The 24,120-nt window shown below is 47.0% G+C and overlaps 1 protein-coding gene across 1 annotated transcript in view; it reads left to right on the top strand.

Annotated features, from left to right (window-relative positions):
• Positions 1 to 24,120, top strand: part of WDR97 (WD repeat domain 97) — a 619,749-nt gene that overhangs the window by 157,775 nt on the left and 437,854 nt on the right. Inside the window, exons 8-10 of the mRNA XM_085604522.1 lie at positions 11,375 to 11,523; positions 12,624 to 12,860; positions 17,096 to 17,186. Of these exons, the coding sequence (XP_085460648.1) occupies positions 11,375 to 11,523; positions 12,624 to 12,860; positions 17,096 to 17,186 (477 nt within the window). The remainder of the gene's footprint in view (positions 1 to 11,374; positions 11,524 to 12,623; positions 12,861 to 17,095; positions 17,187 to 24,120) is intronic.

Raw genomic sequence — 24,120 nt, 5'->3', positions numbered from 1 at the left:
GTTCAGTGGTTAGGCCAAACCCATCAATCAGAGCACTCTTCAGGACAGTGTAATGATCTGCATCCTCATCACTAACTGTGAGGAGCTTGTCTCTTCCTTTCTCAGAGAAGGAGAGCCACAAGATAGCTGCCCACTGACTTTGGGGTACCTGCTGTACTTTGCAAGCTCTCTCCAAAGCAGTTATCCATTTGTGGATGTCATCCCCACACTTGTAGGGAGGGACAATCTTGCTCAGGTTTCTATTATCATAGTGCCTGTCTCTATCTCTAGGAATGTTGCTGCCACCAGTGGGTTCTAACCCACTTAACTTTTGTTCTCTAGCCAGAGCAAGCTTCTCTTTGGCAAGGGCAAGTTCTTCCCTCTGAATCCTCAGATTAGCCTCCCTCATTCTGGCTGCATGCTCCTTTCTCTCAGGTGAAGTCATTCCCCTGTGAGAGGAAGCATTAGAGATGCTAGAGACATGGGAGTGGATGGATTCCCTTGAAGGGGATCTGTCCCTCCTGCTTCTCTGTGTAAGCCTACTTGTGGGTCTGTATGGGGGGACCCCATGCAAACTCCCATGTAAACTTAGGTTAGCCTGGCTAAGTCTTCCTACTTGGCCCTGGCTGTCTACCTCTCCATCTGAAGCCCCATCTGACTCATCTGTGGTGGGTAGACCCTCTTCTGTGCCTAGGGCACCTGCCTGAGATGCCCTAAGAGTATCATACTCCTCTAGAAGTTGTCTTAACTGAAGGAGGGTAGGGTTTGCACCCTGTTTTATTCCTCTGGAGGTACACAAGTGTCTCATCTCCTGGAATGTTAAGGTATCATATCTAGAGGGGGTCTTTTGCAGACCTGATCCTCCTGAGAGAGCATCTACTTGATCTCCTTTCAGAGACATGATCTAGTGAGGGTGTGGTGTGTGCACCTACCTACACTAGTTGTATCTACTAAACCTCTCTAGTAGTTGTAGTCAGGGTGTGTTACTCCCTTCAACCTACAACTACAAAGTCCAGTAGGACTTAAGTATTATAATCTATGTTATATGTACCTAGGCAATATCTGTGTGATCTTTCAATTTAGTATCTCAAGATTACAATGGTATTACAACAGCAAGCTCAGATCCCAACCGCTGCTCACCAATGTGAGAAGTTGGCCTGATGTATGATGTCACTAGTTCTAGTGTACACCTTATATCAGTCCAAATACCCTTATGGTGATTGGTTGTAAAGTCAACCTTATAGACCAGCTATCCTAGTGGTAGCATGGACAAGAGCAGTCTTAGGCTAAACTCTGAATGGCATGTGAAGCCAGCTGTGATACCATATATAATCCCTTGAATACCAAATGAAAGGACACCACAACAGATATATATATAAAATAAAGTGTATTTATTCTAAGCAAACCCTCAGCACTCTTTATGAGATTAGAGGTAAGTACAACACAGTCTTATTTAAGCATACATTAAGTCACACAGGTAAGTAATACAGTTAGGCCCTAGGGGCCACGCAAACCATATACTAAGTAAGTGGTATAAGAACCACTGTCACGGAAATAGAATAGGCCTAGGCCTAGGGAATCGCTGGGGCTACACTACACTAGCGTTAGTTAGGAAGTGGGAGGCCCACTCTAGTCCTGACCCATCTATCTGCCTTCTTTCCCAATTCTTGGGGAGAAGTCAGATCAGAATCAATCAGGTGTTGATGCAATAGCTGGTTTTGACAGTTGTTAAGTATTTGTTCTCTCATGATCAAATTATACAATCCTGTATAGTCCTTAACCTTACTTCCCATTAGCCAGCCTTCCAGAGCCTTAGTGGCACAATCTACAAAGTCAGTCCAGTCCTGAGTCTGTGTCTTCTGGGTATCCCTGAACAACAACCTGTATTGTTCAGTGGTTAGGCCAAACCCATCAATCAGAGCACTCTTCAGGACAGTGTAATTATCTGCATCCTCATCACTAACTGTGAGGAGCTTGTCTCTTCCTTTCTCAGAGAAGGAGAGCCACAAGATAGCTGCCCACTGACTTTGGGGTACCTGCTGTACTTTGCAAGCTCTCTCCAAAGCAGTTATCCATTTGTGGATGTCATCCCCACACTTGTAGGGAGGGACAATCTTGCTCAGGTTTCTATTATCATAGTGCCTGTCTCTATCTCTAGGAATGTTGCTGCCACCAGTGGGTTCTAACCCACTTAACTTTTGTTCTCTAGCCAGAGCAAGCTTCTCTTTGGCAAGGGCAAGTTCTTCCCTCTGAATCCTCAGATTAGCCTCCCTCATTCTGGCTGCATGCTCCTTTCTCTCAGGTGAAGTCATTCCCCTGTGAGAGGAAGCATTAGAGATGCTAGAGACATGGGAGTGGATGGATTCCCTTGAAGGGGATCTGTCCCTCCTGCTTCTCTGTGTAAGCCTACTTGTGGGTCTGTATGGGGGGACCCCATGCAAACTCCCATGTAAACTTAGGTTAGCCTGGCTAAGTCTTCCTACTTGGCCCTGGCTGTCTACCTCTCCATCTGAAGCCCCATCTGACTCATCTGTGGTGGGTAGACCCTCTTCTGTGCCTAGGGCACCTGCCTGAGATGCCCTAAGAGTATCATACTCCTCTAGAAGTTGTCTTAACTGAAGGAGGGTAGGGTTTGCACCCTGTTTTATTCCTATGGAGGTACACAAGTGTCTCATCTCCTGGAATGTTAAGGTATCATATCTAGAGGGGGTCTTTTGCAGACCTGATCCTCCTGAGAGAGCATCTACTTGATCTCCTTTCAGAGACATGATCTAGTGAGGGTGTGGTGTGTGCACCTACCTACACTAGTTGTATCTACTAAACCTCTCTAGTAGTTGTAGTCAGGGTGTGTTACTCCCTTCAACCTACAACTACAAAGTCCAGTAGGACTTAAGTATTATAATCTATGTTATATGTACCTAGGCAATATCTGTGTGATCTTTCAATTTAGTATCTCAAGATTACAATGGTATTACAACCGCAAGCTCAGATCCCAACCGCTGCTCACCAATGTGAGAAGTTGGCCTGATGTATGATGTCACTAGTTCTAGTGTACACCTTATATCAGTCCAAATACCCTTATGGTGATTGGTTGTAAAGTCAACCTTATAGACCAGCTATCCTAGTGGTAGCATGGACAAGAGCAGTCTTAGGCTAAACTCTGAATGGCATGTGAAGCCAGCTGTGATACCATATATAATCCCTTGAATACCAAATGAAAGGACACCACAACAGATATATATATAAAATAAAGTGTATTTATTCTAAGCAAACCCTCAGCACTCTTTATGAGATTAGAGGTAAGTACAACACAGTCTTATTTAAGCATACATTAAGTCACACAGGTAAGTAATACAGTTAGGCCCTAGGGGCCACGCAAACCATATACTAAGTAAGTGGTATAAGAACCACTGTCACGGAAATAGAATAGGCCTAGGCCTAGGGAATCGCTGGGGCTACACTACACTAGCGTTAGTTAGGAAGTGGGAGGCCCACGGGATTCGTGTGCAGAGTGGAAACACTCACGCGTAATGCGTAAAAGTCAATAGCAATAGTACAGTTTAGAAAACGGTAGATTTAGGACACTTCCGGAGTAGCTAGGAAGTTGAGACTTGAAAACTAGACACTAGGATAGTCACTATCCTGATGAGCACCGGAGTACCCAAGTTACCTAGCCCACAGGCTGCGGGTGCATAGGGGTGAAGATGCGTCGTTTTCGTCGTCGACTCCTATGGATGCCTGAAGAAAGATGCTGACAGGCAGTCAGTGGAGAGTGTCCGGTGGATCCCAAGGCTGGGATCAAGGAGAGAAGAAACCTGCAAGCAGAAGGGACAGAGTCAAGGTCACTAGCCAGTGACCACGTGGAACCAGGAAGGAACCAGGCGATGTCGTGAAGATTGCAGGTGAAGGTGAAGCTTGTCGCTGCAGCCAGGAGGACCAGGAAGCATCGAGGACGACCAGGACCAGGAGGCGAGCTGTCCCACGAAGGCTCTTGCTGTCGGCGGCGGCGAAATTGGACTAGGACTCACCAAGCCTTGGCAGGCGGAACCCACGAAGAACGAAGGACTTGCTTCTGGTGCAGACCAGGAAGGTCTGGGGTGCTTCTTCTTTGCAGAGAAGCGGGAGCCAGTCTGGAGGAGCCAAACCAGCGCAGAAGATTTCAGGGTGCGTCGTCACAAAGGCCACTAGCCAGCGGGCAAGCAACCGGACAGACGCGGCAAGCAGGAAAATGCAGAAGGGCCCCACGCAGGACTCGTGGAGTGTGGGGGGCTGATCTTCGGTGCAGATGGTGCTTGGGGTTGGGGCTTCTCAATCCCCGGTGCACAACTTCGAGGGTACCTCAGAAGCTGCGCTTTAAGTTACTAGCCACTTTTTCCAGGTAGCCGGTCCCACGTCGCTCGTCGCCTCCACGGATCTCAGCTCTGCTGCAGATGTGGATCAGGGTCGGAGAAGTCTGGAAGTCAAGGCTCTGGTCAGGCTCTGCAGTCGGTTCCTCGTAGAACGTGGGCAAAGCAAAGGGTAGTCTCTTGATGGTGCCTGTTTGCACAGGGTAGCCACTCCTTGGCTACAAGGGAGATTCTTCAGTCTTCTTCTTTCGTCGAATGTCGAAGGTCCAGAGTTTCTGTTCAGTTTTGCAGGTTCAGGATAATCTAAAGTCTTGAGGCCCAACTCCCACTCTTATACTAATCTGGGGGGCTGGGATACCTGCTAGGTCACGCCTTATGGGTGGGACCTGGGAGGGGGTGGTTACACCCACTTCCCTTTGTCCAGTTTCGCGCCAGAGCTGGGGCTGGAGTGCCCCAGCGCCGGTTTGAACTGGACTATGCAAGGAACACCTTGTGTGCCCCAGGCATGCCTCATTCCTTTCAGCCCACCCTGCCCCAATACACTAAAGGCTGTCTGGGGAGGTGCTAGCACCTCCCCAAGCAGGAAACCTATTGTCCAGGCCTCCCTGGCTGGGATCACTCCCAGCTGCAGGAGGTCAGACTTGTGTCGTGGCAGCAGCATCCATTTTGTGATGCTGAGGCTTTGGTCAGAGGCTAACAGTTGAAGTATGATTTTAACATGTCTTTCCCTCTAGAAGGGGGGAATAATATTCTCATGTCCAGAAATGGCATGGGGGTATTATTCCACAGTGTTAGACACCTTACACGACATGTTTCGATAAAGCCAAACCATAGTTACCATAACCGTCTAAGATTAAGGCACTTTAAGAGTATATGGTAGGCTATATCATAGAACAGCTATAAGGACAAGGTTCCGAAAGCTGCAGACAGGCTCAGCTCATGCTAGAGCACCATCTCACATGTTACCAAGCACTCTGCCTCCAGGATTGTCAAGGCCTGCCATAGGAGTGACTGATAGGTACACATGTGTCTATATGTAAGTTAGGTATAGGGATACTACACCTAAGCAAGGGGTGATTACACGACCTTGCCCCAGCTGAGTGATCAGCCAGTTGTGTCAAAATGGAAGGCCAGGCCAGGGGTGGCATAATACATGCTGCAGCCCCTGGTAGGCCTAGGGTACACCTATGCCCTGGGTACCTAGGGTACTCTGTACAGGGGCCAATAAGGTGATCCTATCCAAATGGGTTATGCACCTAAAGTACATAGTATTAATTTAGAGAGAGAACAGCAGGGCTGTGGGTCTGATTAGCAGGCCCACAGCCACATCTAAGTCGAAAACCAGTAAAGCAAAAGCAAAAAGTGGGGGTGAACATAGAAAGCAGACCCTACTCTCCTACAGCAACTCTCTGTTTTAGTACTACACGTGCAGTGCCTGTGTCCTGCATTTGAAGAAATTGCATTGGACATAGCGGATTTTTTTTCGGACGGTCTGCCCTTCCATCAGTGCTCCGTCTTTCTTTTGTCCTGAAGAGGCCAACATTCTCAGGCTGAAACGTGTCGATACTTACTTACACTGGAGGAGTCTTCATTAATTTGAAATAAACTGGTTAAGGACGACTGGCGCACACATTTGAGAGCAAGGAGAAAAAACTTTTCTCATATGTGCGCTATTTACAGACTGTCTCCCGTTGGGACTGTGTGAACAAGCATTTGCAATGCAATAGGTCTCACATTTACGCAAGTCTGAGCTATTGACGTTGCAAATAACAATGCCTTTTATTTTTGTTTTTGTTTTTATAAACATAAATAAAAGGAATTGTCATTTACAATGCCAATAGCTTAAACTCGCGAAAATGCGAGACCTATTGCATTGCAAATGCTTGTTGATTTACAGGCACCGTGGCGTCGCAGCAACTTAACGAGGGCTTCAGACAGGTAACCGTATGTGTTGCTTCCCTTTATTATAGTACCAGTACAATACAACCAAGGCATGCGCGCACTAAAATGTTAAATACAGAAGTTATGTTCATTAAAAAGCTCCAAATTGACATTTAAAGGAGAAATGCCTCCAGTAAGTAGGGCTAAAATCCTGCCATGGACGACATCAAAAAGACTTTTCAATCCTGGGGTTACAATAAATACAGAGTAGCTGCAGATATTCTGCGCTAAAACACTACATCAGGGAGACCGCCCAGTAACCTTAGGAGGGGAAGGCCAAGATGGCTGGCTGCATAAAAGTTTAATAGGGCTGCATCAATGAATGAGACTTACACATAGATGAATGAACTGCCTGTCACTCCTCCTTTCCCTCTCGAAGACCTGTCTGCACCCATCTGTACCACGGAACAGAGTGACTGCCCTTTCACGCAGTGACCGCTGGCCTCTCACGGTCTCACTCAGACCTGACTGCGCACAGACAGCACTCACCCAATGAACGCGGCCCTCCCTCCCCCAACGTGACCCTCGTTCCGGGCTGCACAAAAGAGTGGTCTCACGCAGTGACAGCTGACCTCCCTCCCCCTCTCCAGAATGCGCACAGAGTGGTCTCACGCAGTGACAGCTGACCTCCCTCCCCCTCTCCAGAATGCGCAGAGTGGTCTCACGCAGTGACCGCTAGCCTCCCTCCCCTTTCAAATCCGTCTCTCCAGACTGCAGACAGTGGTCTCACGCAGGGACAGCTGACTCACACCTGGGAACATCAAATACACTACCTTCTTTGGGTAATGGAGGTAAACTGGCAGTCAGAGTTTGTGACTGTGAACTCAGGGAGTTTCTGAATAAACAGTGGTATCCTCAGTAGGGCCCCGCTCTACCACAGTTTGTGAACGATGAACCCCAGGAAGTCTAACTTCCTCTAAAGGCATCTACGCAATGTTTGACACCTAGGCCGATCGTTGCAAGAATAGTGGGATGAGCAGGCACCTGGATCTGAATAGAGCAGGGCATCTCCCCAGTGCTGGCCCCACTTCCTGTGGAGCGTCTGAAGACCCTAGCCCGCTCCGACAAAGAAGAAGAGCACACCTGGTCGAAGGCACCCGAAACTGGTTTGTTCCGGGCACAGGATCCTCTGCCCTCGAGGACAAAGGGATGTATGAGTATAAATATTGGGGCTCTGACCCCAGAACTTTAGGATCACTTTGGGAACGAACAAGACGACCCTCTGCCGAGGAAGATCACCCGGAGACTGCAGAAGATGTACTGCCCCTCTGCCAGAGAGCTGTAGTGGTTTGGCATGTGGTAGTGTCTCTCGTGCCAAGGAGAGGTAGAAAGGACCAAGGAAGAAACTTTCATCATCTTGCCGAATATTCTCCAAGGGCTAGAGTCGAGCTAGCCTCCTGTCTGAAGACGCAGGGATACCAACAACCTCACCTCTTCTGTTTGAGCGAGGGCTGGAACTGCGGTTTCAGCTGCTACAGAGGAACTCTGCAACTCAAGCCAGCCAATGACGCCGCTTTCTGCACGAGACCGTGACCACTGCTCCGACTGGCCCTGTAGACCTACGCCTGCCGCTGTGGTGCACCGGCTCCGAGATCGCCATCTGGGGGGAGCCGACCATCGACAAGAGTGAACCAACCTTTCACTGACTCAATGACATCAGCAATGACCTGTGGTGCCAACACTGCCGTAACGTCACCTCCCATCCGGTAAGGGCCGAAGCAGCCCCCTGTCTGCATCCGCATCCAGGGCCCTGCCGCATCGCTTTCCCCTGAAGTAAGGAACCGTCGCTACTACGTGTCACACGCATCACAGCTCCCTGATGCCGAGAAGAGCCTTTGTTTGTTTTCCTGGAGGTACTGTCCCGAGAAAGTCTAGTTGTGACTCCGGGCCCGACGCTGCGCTCCTCGCAGGCGGGCTGTACCCCGAGAACTCTTTTGTGCGTTGAAGCGATAACTCCCGTTGGGCTTATCTGTTGCAAGAGACACTTGAAGCTAAAGCCTATTTTTGAGTAACCAAAAAGCATATTCGTACTGTGGAATATTTTGCCGTTAAGGTCTTCTTTTAATTATTTAAAGCTTACTTATTTTTGATACATCCCAGTGTGGTGTCCGTTTGTAGTGGTTCATCTATATTACTGTATGCGTTCACAAATGCTTAACACACTGCCTCCGAGATAAGCCTGCCTGCTCGTGCCAAGCTGCCAAGGGGATGAGCGGGGGTTATCTACAGCGTGTAAACTCTCTTGCCCTGACGTAGATGAAGGGTCCCTACTTGACAAAGGTACATACCACACAAACAGACTTGCAAAGTGCACTCATTAAGGGCACAGTGCAGAATGGCATGGTATGGAGGCCTTGTGAGAGCCCAGAAGCAACAAGCATTTGCAATGCAATAGGTCTCGCATTTTTTTAGAGTTAGAGTTATTGGCGTTGTAATGGAAATGTATTTTACTTATGTGAGAGCAAGTGCGAAAATGATAGAAAGGGAGAGCGAGTTGCTACATAGAGATAGTTAGAGTTATCTGCGTATACAAGTGTGAGGTAGAGTGAAGAGAGAGAGAAAGAGAATGAGATGGAGATTGAAAAGAGAGTTAGAGAAAGGTAGAGTTACATGCTGGAGGCCGGGGATACTTGTAAAAAGCATAGTCAGGGTGAAGCTGCTCCCAAAGCTACTGATATATATTTTGGTGTCACGTTGTGTTGTCATACTTTATATATTTATTATTGCAATGCAAAAACAATCTATGGACGCATCATGGTGGTCCATGTAGGTTATGTATTTGTTGTTCAGGTTTAGAAGACTCATGTGGGCTTCATGTTATTAAATGCGTTAATGCACTTAACTTTCACAGATCAGTAAGCATATTGGTGTTGCTCATTAAAAATTCTGACGGGGACCAGGTATTGCTTGGATATGCAGGTTCCCAAGTCCATTTGAGTTGCTGCGGTATATGTGTGCGTCCCTGCGGCATCAGAATTTTGTGATGTGGATATAAGAGCGGCAGAAACAGCGGGACAATGTAAGAGGCGCGGGGGTCAAAGAGGACAGATGGATGTAAAAGGGACAGACCAGCAAAAATAAGTGGCGGCCCAGTGTGATGACGTATGCACGTGTATGCCTTGCCTTTTTTTTTTATTATTTACGATTTCAAGATGTCGAATGTCACCTTTAGCAGTCAATTTATTTTTGAAAAAGACAGGTAATTTCTGATGTATATGTTTCCCTCGTCTTCATTTTGCTTGCAACAAAGTGTCACCCATAATCGCTGAATGCCACTCAGAATTAAAGTGAAGTTATGAAAATGTCATACACAAGCAATATGAAACCTTGGCATCTATGCGTCTCCGCTGATGCGGTCTGAAGGTGGCGTGGAGGGGGGGGGGGGCTGTTGCGGCCTCTCTGCTGATGCTGTCTAAAGGCGGGGTGGGGGGCAGAACACAGCTGGGCTGCGAGGCCTCTCTGCTGATGCTGTCCGAAGGTGGTGGTTGAGGGGGCAGAAGAGGGCTGTGCTGCGTGGCCTCTCTGCTGATACTGTCCGAAGGCAGCATGGGAGGGGGGCAGGGGGAAGCAGAAGGCTGAGCTACAGAGTCCTCGCAGCCGATGCCATCTGGGAGGGGGAGGCTGACTCGGGACTGTTGTGGCCTTTCTGCTCACGCTGTTCAAGGGGAGGTTGGAAACAACAGCGGGCTGTGTGACAGGCGAAAGTGAAAGACGAGTGCTTTCAGGCTGCCAAATGGTGCGCGCGCCCGGCACACATGCACAGTAGTTGGCGGCCTGAAAGCACTCGTTTGCACTTCCAAAAGTGCTTACTATAAGTCTCGCCAGAACAGCGCTAAAGCGCTGTCTCAGGCGAGACCTAAAAAGGACAATTCAGATACCTGAAGGGCCAGTTTGCTTTTATCATAGCAATCATACACATCTACGATTTATGGGTAGAAACATCTCTCTCTCTCTCTCTCTCTCGCTATCTCGATCTCTCACACAGACAAACACACACACACATATATACACCGTTACTTTGGAATGTACAAATAATCAAAACAACATTCAGCTAACAGTACAAGATCCTACAAACGCATATACAATGAATGTAAGTGGCCCAAGCTTCAAAAAGCACAAAGAGTGGTGAGTAGATCTATAGTGCACCCAGTTTGTACAAGAGTCCATCTTTAAAGGGACTCTGAACAGACTAATCATGCTGGGAGGTTGTAGGAGTATTGCCCTATTGCAGCTCCTGGGGCGGCTATGTTGGGATGGTGATTTTCAGTGCCGCCATGCTTTGTTAGATGTTTCAGGGCCATTAAGAAAACGGACACGCTGCTAGGCAGACAAAGATCTCCTATTAACCATGGTCTCTAAGAGACATCCTTTGTTGAATACATACCTAGTAGATGAGAGATCACAACACTGTTATCTAAAATTGAAGAACGTAGGTTGCTACCTATTGCGTGTCCTGAGGAAGTCCTGAGGAAGTTGTATTGTGGGTTGAAATGTCGACACCTTTGTTACGTGGTTATGCGTTATTTGTAGACAGTATATTCTTCAACCAAGAAATGTGGGGGTTCTAAAAAGCATTTGTCAGTGTGATCACTATATATATTCCATGTGCATTTATCGTTTTTGTCGTCGTTCAATTGCTGTACGTCTTCAGTCAGAGATGTTGGTTAGCACTCACCAAGGAATCCTAGAAATTATTATATCCAAATGAATCCGAAGGAGCATATGTTACTTGTTATGCTTTTCTAGGATTTCATCTTGCCTTGAAGATTGTGTCCTGCCAGTTGGGCCATAATAAGGGCGGATAAGGTAAGTTCTTAAAGTTCTGCACAGTGGTGAAAAACTTCCTTTTCCTACCTTCCACTGGCTGGACTCTTCTGCATTGCCTCCTTGTCCCAGACCTCGGTTCTGCCCGGTCACATTGTTTAGCCACCTTTGGGACCTCCAGTGTGGTGAACTTGAAGCTTCTGCACATGTTTAACTAACACATTCATCAAGTCTGGGGTCCCTGTGCTCTCTGCATAGGGTGAGAATGAATCACTAGTAAATATTTGTGGCCAGTTGTCCTTTGCTGCTCGACTTTATGACTGACAGCACTTCTCTTTTACCAGATACCTGCTGATTGTGGGGTGTGATGATGGCACCCTGAGCGTGCTTGAGTGGCACTCCTTGCGGACACAGTGCCAGGTCAAGGCCCACGACTTCAGAAGGGTGACCGGGGTCATTTCCAGCCCTCAGAACCACTACATCATCTCTGCTGGTGAGTTCTGCTTGGCCACGGTGACACTAAACATGGGATTAGATTACCGCTGTGAGCAATGAGGAGATAGATCATGCGAAGGAAGAACATTATTTACATTTAGAATGCACCACTATGTTCATTAAAAGAGGACAGAATGCTGTGACTGCTAGTATCATAAACATGTAGGGGCAGATTTACGAGTCCCTTGCGTCATTTTTGTGCGTTGTTGCGTCACTTTTTGTGACGCAGCGGCGGCGTAAAAATGCAACCCAATTACAACGTGACGCATCTAGGGAAATGTTCCAGGTTGTAAAGCCCTGTGCACATTATACCTGGGTCAGATATAATGTATGCAGGGTGGACGTTCTCACGCAAAAAAAGCCTCGTAGAAGGGACGCAGTGAAATCTATAAGATTTCACTGCGCCACTTTTAGGATGCCACTGTATCAAACCTTACACCTAGTTAGAGAAGGCGTAAGGAGTGACGCAGCACAATGAGGATAGGCCTCCCCATGCATTGCTGTTATTGCGTCGTGCTTGCGACACGACTCCAGCAATGTGTGACTTTTGGGCCAATGCATGCGTCAGAATTTCTGACGCATCTTTCAATCCTTGCGCCATGGTGCACCGTATTGTAAATACAGTGCATCCATGGTGGCACAAGGGGGTGGCGTAGGGAATGTGACGCTTCTCTACAGATACGTTGCTTTCTTGTAAATCTGCCCCGTAATACCTAATATCACATTGGATTTGCAATTTTTTCAGATAATGAATATGCCACGTTGATGCATGGACAACAGCTGACCTTTTAATGACAGTGTTTACATGATGCCACTTGGAAAAAAATATTTTTTCCAAAATCAGTAATCTGGCTTTTGTTCAAGATCAAAATGACATTGTGTAATAACCTCTCTGCTTTCTCTAATTAGCAGTAACGTCCTCCTACAGACAATTAGTACATACACGCTTAATCTACAAGCAGTCCTCCTTGCTAGAGTGTTTAAAGACCTTTTCAAGACCACACAGAGCCATCTTTTACCTTGTCACCTTGTCCTTACCTTCAAACGCCCTCCTCTCCCATGTATCACACCTTTGACTTTCCTCCACCTTCTCCACAGGTTCAGACCTCACCATCAAGGTGTGGCGCGTCTTCCCGTATGCTGATGAGGCCCTGAGCCTCGAAAATACATTTTACTGCTCCTACCCTGTGGTGCACATGTGCACAATGGCATCACTGCTGGTTGTTGCCTTCCAGGACCCCTCCACTGCTACCTACAGCATCGTTCAGTACAACCTGCACAGCATGGCCCGGGCCGACCACCGACCAGGAGATGACCCGCATGACGACATCACCGGTCAGAGGCCACATTACATGTCATATCTGGGTGTGGTGGTGGATAGAGACAGAAAGCATGCTCATGAGTGACGCGTGTTCTAGCTGAGTGGAAAAACCGAGAACTGAAGTGCACATTGAAATGTATGTATGTATATGATGTTTCTATAGCGGAGTGCTGTACGGGGTCAAAGACAAGCATAACGTCAACGAGTGATAGAAAAAGCTGGGTGATGGACGGTTAATGCATTGTGATGTGGTGCTTTTTTTGTGGAAAAAAAAATGTATATTGCTTGGTAAACAGTACAAATTGCCTCTTCTCCACCAACTCCCTTGTCTTCAGATCAGACAAAAAGAAGGAAATATTCATTACACTAATACAAAAAAGCTTCTAAACATAACCAATACTATCAATTCCGATTTCCGGTAGTGAAAAAAGTGACAGTGCAAATACAGTAGTATGAGATATAAGACATTAAATCAAGTAACAATGCAATCCTGAGCCCACTGCCCCCCCCCCAATTTAAACATTCAGAACTGAAGACGGATCCAGAGGTAGGCAGCATGATAAAGTGACAGTGCAAATACAGTCGTGATACCAACAGTCGAGGTAGCTATTTAATAGCCTTAGGGCTTCAGTGCAGAAAAAGGCTTACCTTTGAAAAATTGCGAATAATATAAAGTGGCAATGCAAGAGGTAGATAGAGGAACTCTCTCCCTTCCAGCCAAAGCCCAAACTGTGAGGGGTCAGTGAGGCCCAGCAGAATAGTACTAGGGAAGGGTTTTAACCTCGCCTCCAACCTTTAGTGAAATGTAATGGAAGATCTGGGACCAAAACTCCCAAATGGCCCCGCGTGACAAAAACACAGTAAAAGTGTGAATCATTTTATTAGGTCTCTCTGGTGTGTAGCAAAGCATCCAGGCATTGAGAAACATAATCCTCAGTGGCGGCTCCTACATTAAGGTGGAGGAGCGTCGCCCCACTGCTTTTCAGAAGTGTAAATAAAGGGAAAATAAAATGAGAATAATTCATTATAACTATAATTTTGTTTTTTGCTGCTGCAGCAGCTTTGCAGGGTGGGGCTGCTCTACTCTCAGAACAGGGGGGAGGAGTGGTGGGCACTCTGTATGAATGCATGGCCAGCCAAACATACATGGGCACGTTGCATGTTCTCCATGCAGGCTGCATTACAGCCTGGGTGGAGAACATGCCTAGGCTTCCAGTCCCTGGCTGAGCGCCGAACCATGGGGGGCCTGGGTGCTTCCTGCTCCGGCCAGGAGAGCCGCAGAGAGACAATGACGGAGGAGAGACACGGCGAGGAGGTAAATTTTTCTTTCTTTACCGCCTCCCTCCCACTCTCCACCCGCCAACCCTTATCCGTCCTAGCCACCACTGATAATCCTATTTAAATTTGCCCTCCTGAACAGTGAGAAGCCGTGCTCAAAGGACTCTGACAACGTATGCTCATTGATCTTTCCGTTCCCTCCATTTCGCCCAGATATTAGTTGTAGCGGTGGAGCTGTCTGGCCAAAGTTCCTGGTACTCAAAGAATCATTCACCTTTTCAGGCTGAAAAAGTTTCTCATGGCTATTAAACAGTGGGAAAAAATGTTTTTTTAAGAACAGAGACTTCCTAGACCAGAACAGAGTAAAATCGATGGCTAAGATTTGCTCCCATGACACTACTCAACGATGTGTCCCCCCTTTTCTCTTAAAGACAAACGGTCTTGAATGTTAATAGTTTGTCTCTATCCGAGGTCAACTGTTCTGCCTGGCCAGGGCTGGAATGGAAATTTAAAACAGACCTAGCATAAATGATGAATATACCGCCCATGTGTAGACGTGCTAATGTGCGCTAGATCCAGAGCAACTCTTTCCAGTGGCCACTGGGATCGCGAAACGTGCACCACCACTCTTAGACGCTGAAGCCGGCCTCCGAGCGTCAAAACCAGCCTCCTGGGGCTACAGCCTCCTGGGGTACTGCCTGCTTGCCCGGCTGGCTGGTTCGTTCAATGTACCTGACTGGTTGGGATGTAGTGTTCTTTGAAGAGGTGAAATTGGAGCAGCGTTAGGGTGGTGCTGATGGATACAAGGCTGTTCCAGATGTTGGGTGCAAAGACAGAAAAGGACTGGGCCATGTTTTTTTTTCTTTTTTACACTTCTTAGTCTGCAGTCTGACGGTATCCTGGCAGCAGGTGTGCCGAGAACCACCAGAAATGGTGAGCTTGTCTGCAAGATAAGCAGAGGTGCTGTTCATGATGGCTTTGTATATGAAGCAGTTGGTTTTTGTGTGGGCCGGTAGGGGGAGCCAATGGAGTTCTATCAGGATGGAGTCGATGTGATCATATTTCTTCATGCCCTGGAAGAGTTGAGGAGGTTTGCTCTGGACTACACCAGGAGGAGTAGATACAAACATCCTGAAACACTGATGCTGACCATGCACAGAGTAGAAGAACCAGGAGCAAAGTACCAGTTTACTTTTCTGTACAGCATTACCTGGGTAATGATATATCAAGCTGACTTAAGGAAGTCCCCGCAGTGTTTTTCAACAAGAGCGCCGTACTGATAGAATGTAACGGCCAGAGTGACCGACCTTGGAGCTGCGGAACCAGATTCGAATCTTGGCGAGAGGCTCAAACAACCTGTGATTCTGGGCAGATCATTTAATCTTCCTGTATCTGAAAAATGAATGGGTCCATCTGTAATGCAACTAGTGCTCATGTAATGCGTTCTGATACCTTAGAGTCATGTTTGTGCTATATAAAACTGCAACCCAAAGAAAAGATGTTCAAAAAGCAAGTGAGAACATAGCATCAAAACTATGTTTCATGTGGTAATCTCATGGTTCATCTTTGCCATTGCTGCATTGTCTACATGTTCCCCTTGGCAAAATCGCCTTGCAATGCAATTTTTGAGCGATACACACCGTATATTTATATTTATTATATTTGTAGATTTATAAAGCAAAGCTTATTACCCATGAGGGTATCCAGGCGCTGTCCATGGGCACGGGGAGATTAAGTAATTTGCCCAGAATCACAGGATGTTGAGCCAACGCCGAGACACAAACCCTGATCCCCCGCTTCCGAGTCAGACACTCTGGCTGCTGCACCACATCCTCTTCCCTAGGGTGGAAGGTTTCCACTGCTGGGAAGGAAGGAGAGAAAGAAGGAAAGAATAGAAGTAGGAAACAAGGTGATGCAGGAGAGGAAAAGAGAATATGAGAAACATAGAGTAAGAAAAAGAAAAAAGAGAAAGAACGAAAGAAAGAAAAAATTGTGAAAATTGATGAAGAAAAAGACAGAAAGAAGGAAAAAGAAATAAGTAAAGAAAATATAAACGAGTTAGGCGAGAAAAAGAAAAAAGAAGAAAGGGTGGAATGAAAGACAAAGGATGGAAGGAGAGGAAGGAATGACAAACAAAGAATAAAGAAAGAATGAAATTAAAAAGTCAGTAAAGAAGGGAAGGAAGGAAAGGGTGTAAGAAAAAAGATAGAGAAAATTGAGGAAGAAAGAGAAGGAAAGAGAAAGGAAGAAGAAAAAGAAGGAATGATTGACATGATAGGGAGAGAAAGGAGAGAAAGAAAACTGAAAGACAGAAGGAGCGAAGGAAAGAAAGCATGAAAACTGAAAGAAAACAGACATTTACATGCAATGTGAATACCAAAAATGCATCCCTAGATAATGCCTGATAACCCATGAAATTTAGTTACAGCCATTGAGTTTAATGAATTGATGCTCTAATTGAAGATCTTCCTTCAGTAATCCTTATAGTCAAAAGTGTTAATAAGTTCATAGCCAGCAAAATTCATTATTTGACACCATAATATGAGATTCAACGGTCAATCATCAAAATATATAATATGTGTCTTCCAGCCTTTGAGCTGCAGATAGCTCGCAATCAACCTGTTGGAAACCTGAGCAACAAGGTCTTGTAAAGGGGCCTTGGCAATAACACACAGGACCAAAATCTGGAGAAAACAAGGGCACAGTAGCAGGCCATAAAGAATCTGTATGTCAATAGTGTCTCAAGAGTTTTAGCAGAATGGTTGGGCCTCCCAACCATTGTCAGCTATAGAATTCTGTGTTCTATGAAGAAGATGAGGTAGTGATAAGAAGGGGAGGCTGGTGATTAACACTGGAGGTGGAACGGGGAGAGTGGTGGTGATTGAGCTTGTGGTTTAAAGTTCAAGAGGAGAGTGGTGGTGATAACGCTGTTAGCATTAAATCTCTGTTATTTGTTTTCTGATATCCGAAGGTCTTTGCTGTTATCCCCGTCTTAAAATCTTTGCGTCCTCCAGCAGAGATGGGTCTGTGAAAATCTGGAACCATCACAATCAGCTGATCAGGTGAGGAGAACCATGAATGAGTCAAGTTGGGTGTAGATCCCACCACACAGAATCCTTTTTTGTAATGTTAAACTAACATTATAGAACACAGTTCTGCAATGTTCACCTCTCACTTCACCTACCACAACTACATCATACATTTAGACACCACAAGATCCCAGAAACTCCCAATCTCTTGCGGAGTACCTCGGAGACTCATTCTCTCCTCTGCCATCGTCAACCTCTACATGGAATTCCTCAGAACCATTGTCAATGACTGTTAGACTTGGGGGTCTCTAGTTGGCACAGGCATGCACTTGTGACAAATAGGGACCCTCTCCTCTAGTCAGGGTAAAGGGGTACACTCCTAAAATAACCCCTGCTCACCCCCTTGGTAGCTTGGCACGAGCAGACAGGCTTCTCTCTGAGGCAGTGTGTAAAGCATTTGTGAACACATACAGTAATCTAATGACAACACTACAGATGGACACCACACAGGTTTTAAATCAAAAATAAGTATTCTTTATATAGATTTACCACAAGACCATTAAACGAAAAAAATACACAATACTGTTACTTTAGATGGTAGAATTTCGCTTAGTTCTCTTTAGTTCTTAAATGCGACACTTTAAGTCAATGTACCTTTTAGATGTGACATGCAGGGCAACGTAAGTGTTGCAACGATGTTGATGCGTTGAAGATTTTGGTGCAAAGAAATAAAGACGTGAAGATCTTCCAGATGCGACACGCTTCTCCGATGTTGCGAGAAGACTCGATTCGATGCTTCAGCTGCAGCGGCGACTCACTTTACGCGATGCGATGACAGCGGCCTTGGCAGCGACACTCTTCTCCGACGTTGCGAGACGCTTCCGCTCGATGCGATGCTGCAGCGGCGACACCCCTTTACGCGATGCGACGACAACAGCTCCGACGGCGGCACGTTCTCCGTGGATGTGAGGTGCTTTTCTTGATGCGGTGCATTGCGACAACTACGATGGCTGCGATGGCGACACGATTCTTCCTTGATGCGAGATTCTTCTATTGATGCGGTGCAATGCGTCAGCCACGATGGCTGCGATGGCGACACACTTCTTCGGCGTTGTGAGACACTTCCTAGATGAGGCGAGACGCTTCCGCTCAATGCGACAGCTGCAGCGGCAACACACTTTACGCGATGCGACGAAAACAGCTCCGATGGCAGCACGCTTCTCCTTCTTGAGTCTCGCTTCCATCTCCTTGCGACACGCAATGCCTCAGAAGGCCCAACAACAGCAGCAGGCACTTCCAAAGAACTCTAGGGAGCTGGAGGGTGAAGTCTGTTGTTCGTGAGATTTCAGCAGGAGGCAAGCTCTTTTCCAAGCCCTTGGAGATCCTTCACAAGTTGAGCAAAAGTACACATCACAGTTCCTTTCTCCTCTCTTTGGCAGTAGGCAACCCCTGCAGGCCAATCCCCCAGTTTCAGGGATAGTCTCTCCTCAGTTTCTTCTTGGTTCCTCTCCTCAGCAGAGTTTCTTCTTGTTTCCCAAAGTGATCTAAATTCTTGGGATCAGGGTCCCAATACTTATACTTGCCAAGACTCCACGCTCTTAGCGCTCATTTGCTTCTAATCTGTGTTTACACTTTTAATTTTGTTGTTGCCTTGAATTAGATTGATTTTTAAAATTGAAATTACCTGATCACCGCTGAATCACTAGCGAGGCAGGAGCGGCTGCTTTCAGCTACACTAGAGCCAATCACAGTGCAGGCAGGGTGGAGCTTAGACTGCCACCGGCTATTTTTGCCGACCGCAGCGCGGGAACAGGCACTTTGCCCAGACTCCACGCTCTTAGCGCTCACTTGCTTCTAACCTGTGTTGTCACTTTTAATTTTGTTGTTGCCTTGAATTTGATTGCTTTTTAAAATTGAAATTACCTGCTCACCGCTGAATCACTAACGAGGCAGGAGCGGCTGCTTTCAGCTACACTAGAGCCAATCACAGTGCAGGCGGGGCGGAGCTTAGACTGCCACCGGCTATTTTTGCCGACCGCAGCGCGGGAACAGGCAGCTTGCCCAGATTCCACGCTCTTAGCGCTCACTTGCTTCTAATCTGTGTTGTCACTTTTAATTTTGTTGTTGCCTTGAATTTGATTGCTTTTTAAAATTGAAATTACCTGCTCATCGCTGAATCACTAGCGAGGCAGGAGCGGCTGCTTTCATCTACACTAGAGCCAATCACAGTGCAGGCGGGGCGGAGCTTAGACTGCCGCCACCTATCTTATGTGGACCACAGCGCGGGAGCGCAGCCGACGCGTGCAGCAGGTGCGCCAGCGGCGTGCCAAAGGTGCGCCTAAGGCAAGCCCATCCGCGACTGTCTGCGCCCGTCCGCTGCCGTTCGGGGCCTGGGGCCTGGGGCCTGTTATTATGCCCAAAACAAAATCCACTACAGCGCTTCTGAGCTAATTGCGCTGCATAAACAGCCCACTACACTCAACCCCCTTATATACTCCAGCCTGAGGGCACAGGGTATCTTGTTGCCCAGAGCAGTATTCCCTGAACTATGTGCCACTCCTGGAGCAACTCGCCCCCTGCCCCAAGAGTGCAATGGCACTCGGAAGCTCGCTGTTATTTATGTGAATACCCGCTCACTGGTTAAGCATCAAATGGATATTTTCTTGTTATTGAAATTCGAGCAACCAGACTTCCTCCTACTCACGGAAACCTGGTTATCTCAGGAATCCTCACCAGACATTTCAGCTGCACTTTCCTCTGATTTTCATATCATCCAAGCCAACCGCCCCCAGGGGAAAGTAGGCGGAGGAGTAGCCATCATCACCCGCCACAATTGCAAATACTCTACCCTAACTCCTCTAGATTTACCCTCAGTGGACAATCTGGTGATTAAACTTGAACTTGAACTTGATCCAATTACGGCCCTGTTAGTGTGCGTCCTGCTCTATAGGCCTCCTCAAAAGATGCCCTCTTTTCCTCATTCTCTAGGTGAACAGGTTGCGCACTTAGCCACTAACCATGGGAGGGTCATGTTGGTTGGTGATTTCAATTACTGGGCCAATGAAACTTCAGGTGGTCCCCAATCGGCTGAACTTAATGAGCTACTCTCAGGTCTAAACCTTGCACAACAAGTTACCACTGCTACTCACATCAAGGGACATATCCTTGATCAGATCTGGACAATTAATATAACTATGTTTCTGTATTTCCGTGTACTTGGTCAGACCACCACATACTTAAATTCTCAATTCATGACAACTTCCCCATCAAACCACCCTGCCCAGGAGGCGACACACGAAGAAATTGGAATAAAATTGAGAAATCTTCTTTTCTCGCCTCACTTGCTGAATCTCTCCCCCCCTGCCAACCCTTCCATCAACCAGGCTGACCAACAACTTAGTAGCTGGTTATTATCTGCCAGCAACAAATTTGCGCCCCCCAGAAAAATCCACGCCCCCCGTCGCCACGATGCCCAGAAGTGGTTTTCCTCCGAGCTGAAAAATCAGAAAGAAGCACTTCGGCAATTGGAGAGAAAATGGAGACGCAACTATTTACCCGAAGACAAATGTCTCTACATAAACACCATGAAAATTTACAAAAAATCCATCTTGACTGCCAAGGCAGCATACTTTTCCTCAAAAATCCTGTCCGCAACCAATCGCACGAAAGAGATCTTCTCCATAGTAAATGAACTTTCAAACCCTGATAGGATTATATTCAAACCTGACCCCTCCCAAAACTTCTGCAATTCCTTGAACTCCTTCTTTATTGACAAAATCATAAAAATAAAGTCCAGTATTCCATCTTGCAACAATCTGGACCCTAGTATATCCACCACTCAAAATCACAGTATCTTTGGTAATATGTTCATTATGTGGCGTCATCTCTGAAGGGAGGGGAATGCAAACCTATAAGTTGGTGTGATGGATTTAATGATTGATCTGATACATGTACTATGCATAATAAGGGTGCTTTGTGGTTATGTCAACACAACTGTATTCGTCATAATGTTAAACGACTTGACTCGATATGTACTTTTTCAATAAAAATGTTTAAAAAAATAAATAAATCACAGTATCTTTTCTCAATTCCCCAAAATTCTCGAGCCTACCTTTGCGGACCTACTCTCTAAAATCAAAACTGGCTCCCCCACTGACTGTTGCCCCCCCAGTATGCTGAAAGAAATTTTTTCTAACCTACCCAGTCCTGTCCTTAATCTCCTGAATGAATCATTATCCCAGGGTTTCGTCCCTGCCACCTTCAAGGAGGCAATTGTTATCCCCCTTTTGAAGAAGCCAGGCGCAGATCCACAAACGTTGACAAACTATCGACCAATCTCTCTTCTCCCCTACTTAGCGAAGGTCTTAGAAGCTCACGTCATGAAATGCCTCACTGACTTTCTGGAAGAATCTGAATTCCTTGACCCTCATCAAGCAGGGTTCCACCCAGCCCACTCCACCGAGGCGGTGATCCTTACAGTGCTAGACACTCTCCGTGACAAAGTCGATGGCGGATCCCCGCAGGCCCTTGTCCTGCTGGATCTCTCCGCAGCCTTCGACACGGTCGACCATAACCTTCTGGTCGACCGTGTCGGAGACGCGGGAATCATGGGACCCGCCCTTGGCTGGGTCATCTCTTTTTTAGAAAACCGGTCGCAGGCAGTCAGCATAGCACCATTCACTGCTCCCAGAATAAAAATCTCTTGTGGAGTCCCTCGGGGTTCTTCACTCTCTCCATTGCTATTCAGTTTGTACCTTCTCCCTCTTGTCCGAGCCCTGAAAGAGCGCCAAGTCTGCACATTCAACTACGCTGACGATTTTCAACTCATCTTTCCTATTAGTAACTCTCCAGAGTCCGTCTACGCCTTTCAGTCCAGTTCAGTAGGTGGTTCTAACCGGTGGCCTTGCTGAAAATCCCTTGGGCCCTCATCATTGGCCCAGGAAATTGGGCCAGCCCCCCTCCCCATCTAACTCGGCCAAGAGCCTTGGGGTAATCATCAGTCAAGATCTCACAATGAAGCCTCAGATAGGCTCAGTGATATCTACCTGCTTTTTTCAACTCAGGAAAATAAAAAAGATCTGCAGATTTCTCACCTACGAAGCCCGGACTCAGGTGATCATTGCTATGGTCATGTCCCACATTGACTACGCCAACTCGCTCTACTTCGGTATTACCCTCTATCTTTCTAAACGCCTTCAGCTGGTTCAAACCCAAGCGGCTCGTCCATCAACTCAGGCACCTTCATGTCACTCCTCTCCTGAAGAAACTTCATTGGCTACCTGTTGTCCAGCGCTGCGCCTTCAAGGTCGGGTGCCTTATTTTTAAGTCACTCGATGGGAAAAGTCCTAAACTTGTGAACAACCTGATCATCAAGTACGTTCCCACGTGAAATCTTCGCTCAGCACATAAGTCTCTCCTTTCCACCCCCTCTTTTAAATTAAAGCGTACCGGTGGCACCAGGTTTTCCATTCTGGCCCCCATGCTCTAAAACTCTCTTCCCTCCGAAATACGCCTCTGTACCAACCTCCTCACTTTCAGGGGCCTTCTTAAAACCTGGCTCTTCTGTCAGGGTTTCTAACCTGCGCATCTGAACCTGGATATTAAGCAAAGTAGCGCCATGAAACCTCCCTGGGGTACGCGCGCTTGACAAATTCATTTTAACATAACATAACATTTAACATAACATACCCCAAAATCCTTTGTCCTCTGAGGGCAGAGGGGCCTTTGCCTTGTTCAAACCAGTTCTGGTCAGTCCTGGAGCACTTTGTTTACCTGACTCCTTCTTTCCTTTCAGAGTGCAGGGCAGAGACATCAGACGCACCAGAGGAGGTGGAGCCAGCATTGTGGAGGGAAGGCACTGCCCTATTCAGATCCCAGGTACAACTCCTCCCACCCATCTAGATGCAGATCTCCCTATTCACCACTGGGACACCTCACCCTGTCTCCTGGAATTCCCCAGCCCTGTCACTCAAAACTCCAGACAAGGAATACACAGCCTAGCAGAGGCAGGTTTGAATGGTTAGACAAGAAAATACCTACTTTCTAAAAGTGGTATTTTCAAACACAGAATGTTAAAACCAACTTCACTAAAAGATGTATTTTATAAATCTGAGTTCAGGCATACTAAATTCGAATTTCTACCATGTTCCCTGAGTCAGTTAAGATTATAAAATGTAATAACCAAACTGCCCATTCTGGCCTATGGAGAACAGGTAGCCTTGCAATAGTGAAAAACGAAAATGGCTGTAATTCACTATTAGAACATGCCACACACACCGGGGCATGTCCTACCTTATCCTTACAATGCACCATGCCCTTGGGCCTACCATAGGGGTGTCTGATATGAAGAAAAGGGAAGGTTTAGGGACTGGCAAGTGGGTGCACTTGCCCAGTCAGCATGACAGTACCAGAGTGCACGCAGGCTCTGCAATGGCAGACCTTGGACACACTTTTACAGGCTGCTTCTGTGGGTGGCACAACCAGTGCTGCAAGCCCACCAGCAGTATTTGGATTTACAAGCCCTGGGCACCCCTGGTGCACTGTACTAGGGTCTTACAGGTAAACCAAACCAACCGATCATGAAATCACAAATCATACATCAATTTACAATAGGGAGCACTTGCACTGGACAGCAGTGGCACAGTGCCCTGAGCAACTAACAGCAGCAAAAACATATGAGGCAACAGCGAAAAATGGAAGGGAGACCCACGCCAATGTGCCAGGTCTAACACGTGTCCCCTCCAGCTGAAATGTGGGGAGAACTACACTACCTCCTGGGAGTTCTCATCACTAAGGCGGAAAAATCTGGACAGACCATCAGCATTGGCGTGTTCTGTACCGGGATGATGTTCCACCGTGAAATCCATCCCCTGTAGGGAAATGGACCACCTCAACAGCTTTGGATTCTCACCCCTCATCTGCATCAACCATCTGAGGGGCCTGTGGTCTGTCTGAACCCAGAAGTGAG

This window comes from Triturus cristatus, chromosome 5_1 (assembly GCF_964204655.1).
Source record: "Triturus cristatus chromosome 5_1, aTriCri1.1, whole genome shotgun sequence".
Classification (NCBI taxonomy): domain Eukaryota; kingdom Metazoa; phylum Chordata; class Amphibia; order Caudata; family Salamandridae; genus Triturus; species Triturus cristatus.
The sequence above is the reverse complement of the archived record's forward strand: the minus strand, read 5'-3'. Positions and strand labels throughout refer to the sequence as shown.